This window comes from Varanus komodoensis, unplaced genomic scaffold, assembly GCF_004798865.1.
Source record: "Varanus komodoensis strain SLA01 unplaced genomic scaffold, ASM479886v1 scaffold16, whole genome shotgun sequence".
In the NCBI taxonomy this organism is placed as follows: domain Eukaryota; kingdom Metazoa; phylum Chordata; class Lepidosauria; order Squamata; family Varanidae; genus Varanus; species Varanus komodoensis.
In genome coordinates this window covers 9,748,516-9,760,900 of record NW_025335468.1, presented here as the reverse complement: position 1 = coordinate 9,760,900, position 12,385 = coordinate 9,748,516, and the positions used below count along the sequence as shown (strand labels likewise).

Genomic DNA, 12,385 nt, shown 5'->3' with positions numbered 1-12,385 from the left:
GAATGTCATCCAACCATAAATACAAATCAGTATTCATAATTACCAAGAGTAATCATTTTCTCAATTCACAAATGCTCAAAGGCTTCCTTCTGGATGCCTATCACTGAAAATAATCAAGGAAGACAAGCTCATGCACTAGTGCTGAATATGGGAATGGATTATTATGAATCGATGTAGTCTGAACATGGATGTGCTTCCCAGGGAGTAGCTTCTAAACCCAGCTGCTGAAAAGCCACCCCTCAAAGCCATGGTTTAGACTAGGGTTTATAAGCCATTCTGGACTTAAAGTGTTGTTGGAACTCAGAGAACACTTTAAGTCCAGGATGACCAAAATCCTGACAAAGCTGTTTGGCAGGAGTGGTAAAAAAAAAAGTGGCCAAGTGACTCTGAGCACTGATGACAGTCACCCCAAGGTGCCCAAGCAGCCCATCCCATCCCTGGTGCTGGAAATGTTTCTGGCCACAGTGCCAGATGTGAGCGGGTGGGCGCTCTGACTGGTCTCCTCTAGAAAAGGCTGAGCAGAATGCAGCTGGCTCCCACCACTGCCACCCGGCACCACTTTGGGTAGCAGATCTCCCTACTGCCTAGCCATGAATCAACGGCCGCTCTGTGCATTGCTCCCCATTCTGCTGTTGCTGCTGACAGAGGCCAATGGGGGAGCCTTGCTGTTCCAACAGGATTTCCTGGGATACCCCCTGCTCTCACAATGGCAGGTGCACTGGGGATAGGCTGCCTTGTTGTGTTGCATCAATCCTCCCAGCGAGTAAGGTATTGGGTTAGATGAACAGATACTCTGACCTAATATCAGGCTGCTTCCTCTACTCCTTGCTGCCTCGTCAACTCTTCCTTTCTCAGCAGCACACACACTTGGGGAAGAAATCTTCAATCATCCCAAGCACCCGAGAGTATTGCGGACAACTCCTCCCAAGCCACAGACACTGTTCTGACCGAAGTTCTGACTTAGGAGGTGGTGTCCAAAATTACATCATTCCCCCCACCCACACAGCCTCACAGCTGATGAGGAAAGCACCAGCATGGCTGATCTACCAGGGTCATGACATCAGAAGAGCTCAGGGAGAGGAAAAGGGGACAGTGGGGAGAGAGAGGAGAGGGAGAGTAATAAAGTCACTCCATTGCCCATCTCACTCAGAACAAAGTTGGTAAAGAAAGGGAGGAGCAGGAGGCATTTTCACCTTTGCCCTGCTCCAGTCCTGCCTGGCTCCATCTGGCAGGGCAGGGGCAGACATGGGGCTCCCTCAGAACCATGCTCTGGACCAGTACATCCTTTCAGAGTGTGTATGTGGTAGGGGTTCTTACTGTTGCCTAGAGAGACACCTCAGAAACTTTACTCAAGGTATCACACTGTCTACCTTTCCACGCTATACTAGCCAGAACAGGTAAGAAGCAGCTCAAGATGTGACTGTTCTGTCCTGCCAATGATGATGCTTAGTGAGAGTCAGTAAACATGAACAGAAGATCACAGACATACTGTGATCAATATGGAATCAATATGGAAGCATAACATGGAGGACACCCACAAAAGGTGTGGAATCTGGCTGGTCGTGAAAGCTCTGTCTGCAGCTGCATTTACCATTCCTTGGAAATTAAAGCATGGTTGTGCAACAGAAATATTGCTGCTTCTTGCAGCCCTTCTTGGTTTGCCTTTGTGATACCTTGGAATCTTGAGAGGGAAGGAAATTGTGAACAGGCCCAAAGCTCCTCAAACAATTTTTTGTGTACTCAGATATGCTGACTGAGGATAAAATACATGCATCACATTTAAATGGTTGAGGACTGTATTTTTTTCTTGCTTTAGCACCTTGATCAGACAGAGATCAGGAAAAAAATGATACCCCCCATCTGTCTATATTCAAAAGAGACAAGCAACACACCCAATTATAATATGAGTCATGATGTCTTTGGTCTGTTCCCAGGTACATCATACCATCTAGTGTCATTCCACTTCCCCAGCAGATTCAGGACATGCTGTCATTCACTTTATTTAGGTGCCTTTGTCTCGTTTGACAAAGCTTTTAAATATACTTTTTGTTGTTCTTACTGGTTTCTATTTGCTGTTTTATTGCTGTTCCTGCTTTTAGCAATAGATAAGTGCATTTAGAATTGTTAATTTTGTACAGGTTCTACACTGCTTTGCATGTGTTTATAGAAAAACAATGCATTAACGTGGTCTTGTGTTTTCAGATTTCCAGTAAATTGTGTTTGAGGCATCCCCCAAATCTACAGATAGTAGCTATACTGACTTGAGCAGCTGTTCTAGAGTGAGATTCAGAATAAAACATTTGAAAACTGGGACAGCATTTATTTATGTTTTTTTTCTTTTAAAGAACTCAAAGCAACTTACATCATTCTCTTTGTCTTGCTTTGAATTTTATCTCCACAGCAACAATAACCCTGTGAGGTAGGTTGAACTGAGAGACTGTGACTGGCCCAAAGTCACCCAGTTGGCTCCATGGCTGAGCAGGGACTAGAACCCAGATCCTCTGAGTCCCAGTCCCATGCTCTTAACCACTATACCACACTAGCTCTTTACCGTTTTTCTTCTTGCAAGGAACATAAGGTGGCTTGCACAGACCTCCTCCTTTTCATACAATAACAGCCCAGTGAGGCAGGTAAGGTTGAGAGTGAGTAATTGGCTTAAAGTCGCTCAGCGACAGTCAGACTAGAGATTGTGAATCCTGGAGAGAAACATCAGAAGATGCCTCAAGTTGTCTTCTAGCCCAGTGGTTTTCAACCTTTTTACAGTTGGGGACTGACAAAACGCCTTTAAATGTTGACTTATTATATTAAATATGAATTTCCGTTTGACATCAGCTGCAGTCAAAAAGTTTTGTAAATGTAGAAACATTTCTATATCTTCTTCTTGTACATGACTATCCCAAAGAGCCAGTATCTTTTTGAATGTGTCCATCTTATTCCTCACTATGAAAATGTTTGTGCAAAACCCCTGAAGAGAAATATTAAGTTTGTTGAAAAGGCTAAATATATCTGCCATATACACAAGCTTAGCCATCCATTCCTCATCCAAAAAAGGCTCTACTAATGCAGAGTTCCACTCTCACAGAAATTGTTTTACTTCTTCGCTCAGTTCAAAAGATGTGAAAGACCCCTTCCTCTCAAGAGCCACTTTACTTTGGTATAGAGAAGATGTTGGTGTTGCGAGTCCATACTTTCAGTGTAATAAACAGCATGGCGTTCAGAGCTCAATTATGAATTTCATTTATGATCTTCACCACATCATTCATCACAGTGTTTAGTTCAGTAGAAAGATTATTTGCAGCTAAATGCTGCAGGTAAATCACACAGTGAGTGGACAATATTTCTGGATGCCCAACCTCCTTTACTTTTGCAAGGGCCCCTGAATTATGCCCACTCATGCTTGCAGCACTGACCCTACGCACTCCGACGCACCTTTTCCAGTCTAAGCCCCGTGCTTGAAATACTCATTAAGAGCATTAAATATCTTAAACTAGTGGTCTGTCCAGGTAAATCAAGACAATGAAGAAGTTCTTCCCTGAAGTTTTCATCTTCAGTGTTCCTCTCAAAGCAAAGTAAAATAGCATGGTTGTTCATGCATGTTGATTCGTCAGATTCAATCGCAGAAAATTTCAATTTCTCTATCCCCTCTGCAATTTGCTCTTCAAAATCATTGACCACATCAACAATTCTCCTCTGAATGGTGTTGTCTGAAAGAGGTAAAGCCTTAAGATTTTGAGCAGCTTGAGGAACCAAAATTTCCCAAGTGACATATAAGATGCAAGGCTTTGCCAATTCTCCACCAATAGCGAACAGGTTTTTTGTTTTCGATATTTGAAGGGCAAATAAATAAGACACTTGAAGCAGCGATTTATCTCTAGTCATCATTTTCTTCATTTGAATTTTCTGACTTTTCATTTGGCTATGTAATCTTCAAAAAAACTCAAGTGGCTTGTCAATGAGATCGCTGTGCTTTGAACACAAATGATGAGCAAGTTTTGAAGGTTTCATTGCATTATTTGACAAAATTTCAGAACATACCACACACAAGGGACATGTCAATTGTTCACTACCAGGGGCTACAGTGAAACCAAGTTTTTAATCGTCCTTTTCACAATGCGTAACAAAGTTACCTTGCCTTTATTTTTTTTTTTGGTTTCTGTTGCACCTACTGAAGTATCAATGCATTTTGTTTCAATGTTCCTTTTAAACTTGAAGCACTTGTACTTGGCCTACTTTCAGTATCATCAATATTTTCTTTTGACTATTGTTTTGAAGGTTAAAAAGTTTTGTTGCTTTTTTTCTTCCCATTTTATAGGATTTAAAATTAATATTTACTCACGCCTAGAACCCCTACCCACTGCTGCCTATAGTCATTGTACTCATTATACTATAAGATGTGTCCAAAAATGTTATCTTAACTTGAACTTTAAAGCCCAAAATTACACGATTGTATAAATCATACTACCTCTGGCATTTAAAAAATTGGTAAGATTGTGTTATTTCGGACTTTAAAGTTTCTGAATACATTCAGGGTGATTAGCTCTTCCACAGACCGGCAGGAAATTTCTGGTGAACTGGTCCCGGTCCGTGGACCAGCAGTTGAAAAAATCACAGCATCACCTTCAGAATTTCAGGCAGAAGAATTCTCCCACCACCTGCTAGCTGATTCTTTTTACAGACTAGAGATGGAGTGGACCTTGCAAATGCACTGTGGCACTGAGGTACAAGCCTTCTCCATTTTCCCCATTTCTTCCTGCAGAAGACATGGTTGACTGGGCCGTTGGACCTGGAATGGCTTTTCAGAAAAGCTATTGGGCCGAACTCTCATTGACTCAGGCCTGAGATTTGGCACATTCTGTTCATTGCCGCTCTCTGTCTTCTTTCATTTTTCCTCATCTGTTACCTAAATCTTTGCTGGCTTCTTTTCAGCACAGCTGGCCTCTCTGTTAATTTCGGCTCTGCATGTTTTGGAGGCCCCTGGGAGGAAGTGAGTCATACTGGGGGAGGGGTGGCGGAGATCTGTAACCTGAGAACTTGGCTAAATGTCTCCATTATGAAAGAACTGTAGAGCTCATAAAAGTCTTTCCTATGTCAGCAAATCTATTAGTTAGTTCAGATGCTCAGGCCGTGTTGCGTCAAGATAGCTACTTCCCCACAAAAAGATCCAACATGTGTTCCACCCCCAGAGATGAATATTTGCTTCTCAGCTCTTAGGTTTTGCTTGCAACAGGCGCTGCTGCCGCATTTCCGTATCAACAGTTCTCATGGGAAGCTGTTCCCAACCCTCTGCCTTTATGGCCCATGTGGTGGGTGTCCTAACCAGCCATTCTTAGACTCCCCACATCCCTACACCACCCTTCCTGAGGATCACTGGAGAATTACTTGGGGCTTCCGCAGGATATTTAGGAAGCTTCCTTTTTGCTGTATAAATCAAAGCAAAAGCCTAATTCGTATTTTAACAACACTGTTTTCCTTTAGCACTGGCATCGCTGTCAAAGCAATAATGTGGGCCCGTTTGCAGATGCTGCAGGTGGTGCAGAAAGCAGTGAGTAGGGTGGGCATCAGGACTCTGCTGTGCCCACAGAAGACGTCTGCTAAAAGAACTGCACTGCCTGCCTATTGCACCACCCTTATAGTAAAGTATACTAAAGGTTTTAATGACTCATGTTATATTTTTGGAGAGGGAGAGGGAGAGGGAGAGGGAGGGAGAATAATATGTATTATTTTATAATTTTATTTTGTCTGTTTTGGTTCTGTTTAATTTTGATACCTTATCTACGGATTTTACTGCTTGGTCTTTTGCGGTTGTGAGTTGTCATGTTGTGCACTGTATCGTTTATGCCATTTCTGGATTTTAATATGAAGTAAGACGCCCAGAGAGCCAATAGCTGGTGAGGCAGCATATAAATTGAATAAATAAATAAATATTAGCTACCCAGCCAAGTTTGAGGCTATGTTATTATATGGATGAGTGAGAGAATCCCATCCTGCTGTGAAGCACACAAACACTATGGGCCAAGTCAGGCAGGCCTTATATTGGCTTTCAGCAAATCAGTATGATTGCCTTGGAAATGTATAGCAACCTCTCTTTATTAGCAAGTATTTGGGAAAAAACCCTATGTACCATTATTTGATTGCATCCCATATATACAGTGTGCTTATGCTCTTTACCAGTACAGAATTTTAGACCATTTGGCTTCAGAAAAGTTGCTGCCCCTGTTCATCAATGATACATGTCTATCACTTGATGACTGTTGCATGTGTGAACAGCCTGTCACCTTCACAGACAGGCCACCTTACACCACATCAAGTGCAAAACTTGTCATAGGCTCAGCTGCATGACCTCCGTAACAGTATTCAAGCACAGCCTAACTGGGTGAGATGCTTGCGTGCCAAGGGTCTTACCATAGCAATGCCCACTCCACATGAGACGACGACGCTCAGCATGAGCAGGGTCTGTTCTGTATAGCGACTAGTTAATCTTCCCAATACTAGGCCCTGGATGACCTAGGAGAGAGAGAGAAAGAGATAACAAGGTAACAAGGTACAAAGGTAACATCAGATTCTCAGATGCATCAGGGCTTAAACAGAAGCCCAAACGGATCTCTATCCTGACTGCCATTTTATGGGTAGAAAGAGACAAATAAAATAAATAAATGGGGTCCAAACTGCTTCATGGTACAAAGCTCCTCATGTTTAGTCAGAAAAAATGTTCTGTGCATCTCAGCATTTGCCAGCCAGCATGGCTGGAAGATACTGAGAGCTGAAGCATTTTTTTCTGCCTACACATACACTGGATTGTGTCCATGGCTCCATCATCTGGCCTGCCTAGAGGCTCAGTTCTGCTCTTCTGGGGCTGCAATTTTGACTGTGGAGTGTGCTCCTTCCACCTTAGCAACCAGTGTGGTTCCTTCCACCCTGGCTGTGGCTTTGAAATGGCAAGTGAGATTTCATGGTTGGTGCTGGGGAGCAGAGTACTCCGGGTCAGAGGATGGAGGAGAGAGGCAAAGTTGCTGGGAATAATGAATCCTATTGGTGCCCCAGCACCTCCTCTTTGTGAGCAGGGATGAAAGACGAGTGGCCAAAATTGGTCTCACAGAGTGGGGCAGATACAGAGGCAATCCTTTCCTCCATGCTCTGCCCACACTCAAATGGACAGCAATGATGATATTGCATTTCTATCATACAATTTATTTATTTGCATTCATCTTGCACTTTTTCCCTTTAAATGAACTCAGGTCCGCTTACATATTTCTCCTTCTCCTCTCAGTCTTATCCTCACAACAATAACCATGTAGGCTGAGGTAGGCTGGGCTGAGAGTCTGTGACTGGCCCAAAGTCACCCAGCTGGCTCATGGCTGACTGGGGGCTAGAACCCAGATCGCCCGAGTCTCAGTCCTGTGCTCTTAACCACTGCACCGCACTGGCTCTCTCTATTTTCCCCCTCTTGCAAGGGACACAAGGTTCACTCCATTTTATCCTCAGGTAGGGTAGGTGCACAGTGAGTGATTGGCCCGAAGTCACTCAGTGAGTTTCATGGCCAGGTGGGGACTCCCAGACCAGCACTCCAACCACCACACCACACCACACCACACCACACATTCCTCCAAGGTTGGGCAGCAGCCACATTGGATGGTGGTGCCCTTTGTTGTTTTGCTAAGTTTTATTAATTTATTGGAAATTGTTATAGCTATTTTTGTTATATAAAGTTTTTGCTTTATTTTTTTTTCTTGTAAGTCACCTTTGGTGTTTTTAAAGAGAAAGGAGACTAACAAGGCCTCATCATGAAAGCATTGACAAAGTTAGGATACTTAGAAACCCACCACTGAATTCATGGTGCAAACACACTGAACAACTGCTCCTCACACTGAGCTTCGTGACCATTTCTTTTTCTCCAACTTGGGCTTACAACACAAGGAGTTGAGGGTTAGGGTTAGCGTTAGGCCACACAAAAAGGTAGCCATCCCTTTTCTCTAAATTGTCCCCTGCTAAGATTTTATCTAAAAAGAAGAGGCCATCTGGGTTTGGTGAAATGTGTTTGTGGGCAATGTGTACAGAGCCCTTCAGATGTCTGAAGGCACCCTCTCTTTGTGTATCTGTGATAGGCAAATGAAACACTACCCTGAAGCTGATACAGCCTTGAGCACTGCCTGGATGGGAGGTCATCTGGGAGTAATTTGAAGGAAGATCAAGACATGCAATGAAAGTAGGAAATCACAAATACAGATGACAACACAGCTTAATCCTTAAAATAGCACCTAAGTGCACAGATCTCCTGGGAGGTTCTTCCTAGGGTGTGCCATTTCACTACTTGTAATTATAGGGCTCGTAGCTTAATTTCATTTTTCCACCACCCTGAAGGACAGTTCCCAAGGTTCCTAGACAGGCTTTCTAACAAACCCATTTCCAAACAGACACTGCTACAAGTCAAAGGGTAGGAAACCCTGCTAATCAAGCTCAGCAGCTGGTGGTTCACAAGAATTGTTGGAGCCTTGGGGAACCTCCTGGCTTGGGTGCTGCTTGATCCTCTTTGTGCTGGATGCAAGGGTTTGGGTGTCCTCTGTCACAAATTCTGGCAAAACTTTGGTAAGGGCACCAGTGACTAATGGACGTTACCCTGACTGAGGAACAGCCCTACTGGCCTGCATCATGTTATGAGTCTCTTCGGTTTGTTGAAGCTTCGTTTCACTTTTAGCACTGGGCTAAATGAAACATTGCCCCAGCAAAAGTCTACTAGGGTGACATCCCTTTAACCTTTCCCCTCCTTTAGTTCTCTGCGCTACCTGAAAATCTGCTTCAGAACATTCCTCAGCCCTGGGAAAAATAAGGTTTTTAAAAAATTTATTATACTCTATTTACTGAATGAAAATTATTGCATGCTTGTATACATATAGTGCCAGTTCAGGGATATTCATCTGACTCTGGGTTTTCTTAAACACCTAATGAGTAGCAGTAGAGTCACTTCTGGCCACATGTTTGAGTACTTTTTGGTTCACTTGAAACACATATGTTGTGCGCATGGATACAAATATAGATTGCCTATCAGCTGTACACACACACACACACACACACACACACACACACAGAGAGAGAGAGAGAGAGAGAGAGAGAGAGAGAGAGAGAGAGAGAGAGTCTCACTGCTCAAGGCAAGATCCTTCCTTTCTTCTCCTTTAAAAGCAACCAAAACAACCAACAACCATATTTATTTTTCGGATCTGAGAACCATTTCACATGGTCCTCTTCTCTGCATATAAAGAATATTAGCACAGAAAGAAAGCACCCAGAAGAAACCGCTGTGATCAGTTGCACACCTGTCCATCTTACCAGGTCCATTCCCTTGCCTCACTCATTCCATAAGAACAGCATACTGTCCTGTTGTCAGGACAGAGGGAGGCTGAATCAACAAAAGTACCATTAAAGGGAGGTTCCCAAATGACTAAGCAGGAAGGCCTGTCCCCTGGAGCAATGAAGCCACCTGGGGCTGGGTTCCTTATCATTCTGGAAAGGGACAGATGGATAAGGAAGAGGAGCAAAGTCTGCCTGGTGCGCATCATCCTACACAGAGGTCATCTGACCCATGCAACTGTAGCAACAAAAGGAGAATTTACTCTAGAGATTTTTACCAGCATTGTGATGCCAGACTCACTGGTGTGTCCCATGGTACACATCCCAAACTGACCTCATGTATTCCTGCCATTATATCTTGGATTTCTTCTAACCAGTTATATCATGACTTTTTAATACCCGCTCCCTTCAGAGTGTCTTTCAGCATGTATTAAGCTTCTGGCACTCCTCTGGAGGGAAGACGACCAGACTCAGCAGGGTCAGCCACCTACAATGAGGAAGTGTCCTGTCTGGCTTTAAAGAAAAGCCATTTGCTATTGCATGGGTGTGTAAGTATGGATCTGTGAAATGAGAAACCTCTGACATTGCTTCATATGTCCCGTATGCTTTTACTCAGAAGTGTGTCACACGACCTTCAGTGGTGCTTGCTCCCACTGAAGTCGGCACCAGGGAGAGAGGGGGTGCTTTGGCTTTCAGGAAGCCTTTTTGTTCTGGCTTTTGTTTGGTGAATTACTCTCTTCTCATAGTCTACCTCTTCACCAACAAACTTGTGCATAATGGACCTAAAATCACCACCACCATCATCATCAAACTTAAAGAGCCATTTCCCCGTACACATCACCTTTGCAACTCCTCATATTTCTCCAGCAATTTCCTTTGCATATGATCCAAGGTCACATTTTCAACACTGTGAAAAATCAGTTGTATTCTTTAGCATGTGCCCCAGCAACAGTGGTACATAAATAACACAAATGGAAGAGGCTTTAGTGTCGCTCTTCCAAGGACACTTCCATTGACCTTCAAACAATGTATATTTTCCTGTGCAGGAATTATTTCCATGTTGAGAAAATGTAATGGGAGAAACAGTTGTGAGACAATTTTGGGCAACTGGAAGGCAAATGAAGAATCTAGGCACTCCACAGGGTCCCTTTGTGGGTCCACATCATGTCCCAAACCAGGTGCAGACTTGGAGGCTATGGCTACGGGTGGATCAGTTTTAGGTAGCATAAGTGACATGGAAGAAGCTGCAAGACAGATGCGGGAGTTAGATTGATACAGGGCTGTCTTTGTATTGTCAGCTCCTCAGGAGAGAACTGAAGCTCCTGATATGAATAAAGGTGGACACAGGGCATGCAGAGTTCAAACCAAGAACAATATTCCATTTCCTGGAAGAATTCTACAAACTGTTGAGATTTGATCTTCAGGATTTAATGCTGTAATGTGGCAGCTATAATCTATCTAACAACAATGCAAGAATTGTCACCTTTCACAATCAGCCTCCTAGTCGCCAGTTGTCCGCATGTGTCAGCTGGAAAGCTATGAAAAATGGCTTCTGTCTTATTGTAAGCAACGTTTCTATTAACGGTGGATCCACATTCATGTGCCAACCTAGAGGGAAGTAAACTGCCCTATCAGTTTTTAAAGTCTAAGCAAATCAGAGAAAAGTGGGAAAATAGAGAAAGGCCAATATGGCTCACATGCAGAGTGCCTGCTTTGCAGAAGGCTGCAGGTTCAAGCCATGGCATTTCACTGGCGGCAGGACAAGATAGGGAACTCTTGTCCTGCTCAAGACCATGGAGAAATGTGGCCAGTCAGAGAAGGTCATGCTGAGCGGGATGGGCAAGGGTGGCTCAGCATAAATAGATCAACAGCCTCCCTGCACTGGGTAGGCACAGCACTGCTAAGGGGCTGATGACAGCCAGCAAAAAAATGGTGCTGGTTTCATGGCTGGTACGAGCTACTCAGGAGATACATCCCTGAGTGGTCTGGTGGTAGAGACCCTGCGCTTCTTTCACTGTCTGGCAATGCTTTCTGGCAAGAGCCTTGGGCCCCCCCTCCCACTTGACAGAGACTCACGTTGGGCACTGTCACATAAGACTGCCTGGAGCATGCTATTCCTGACAGGGAAATACACAATCTGCACATGGGATCTAATCTCAATGGGAAAGATGTAGAATAAAGAATCCAGCATGGGCACCAGTGTGCTTGCTGGCACCCATCTTGGCATCTGCGCTCCCTGCCCTCTTGGTTTTTATTTTATTTTCTAAATTTGTTTTACTTTTTTTTAATGGGGAGGCTGGCAGGATGAGAAGCAGAGGATCCGCATCCAGCACCGTCTTTATTTCAGTTCCCGAGAGTGCTTTTGTGTTTGGAGCTCAGATCTCTCTTATGCTTAGGTTCTTGGGTTCTTTTAGTCTCACCAGGTTGCCTTCTAGGAAACTAGTTTTTGTGACTGGCCATGTCCAGCAAACAGTCCTTCTGTGAGACCAACTGGAACACTCTCAAAATGTACCACCCACCCAAATTGTTGGTGATTTCTGGTCATTAAGGAAAAAGAAGCAATGGGAAAGGAAAGTTCTCTCCCCCTCACTTAGTCCTGGGAAGAACATGGTTTTCCATGATCGCATTTGCAGTTAAGTTCACTTAACAGCATCATGATTGTGAGTAATATTGTTGGTTACATATTGAACCGAAGGGGAAGATAATCCCTTGTGAACATGTCAGTGTCTAGGAATGTGTCACTGCCATGCGTACCACTGACCTAATCAGTTCCCATGGGAAGGTGCAAGGGGAAAAGAGGAAAGTTGCTACCTTTTCTCTGGGCAAAGCCTGTGTGCCTTTAACGGGGGCATGAAAATTCAATAGATTCAACAAATAGAAAAGATTCAATAGGGTCTTCCTACACTTCTAATGCATTTCTACCATCTGGTCTTCAGAGATGCTTGCAAGCATAAATCATCACAGACCTCAAGTTATCATGAAAGTAAGCTAGCCGAATACAAAATAAATTATGGCCTCTGTCGCTCCACTGGCACAAAACCTG

At 43.8% G+C, this 12,385-nt stretch overlaps 1 protein-coding gene across 2 annotated transcripts in view; it reads right to left on the bottom strand.

The window, feature by feature from the left end:
• The window catches only part of SLC22A18 (solute carrier family 22 member 18), a 79,635-nt gene that overhangs the window by 8,263 nt on the left and 58,987 nt on the right, over window positions 1–12,385 (bottom strand). For both annotated transcript variants that reach the window (XM_044425826.1, XM_044425825.1), the window contains exon 9: window positions 6,403–6,504. In XM_044425826.1, the coding sequence (XP_044281761.1) occupies window positions 6,403–6,504 (102 nt within the window). The remainder of the gene's footprint in view (window positions 1–6,402; window positions 6,505–12,385) is intronic.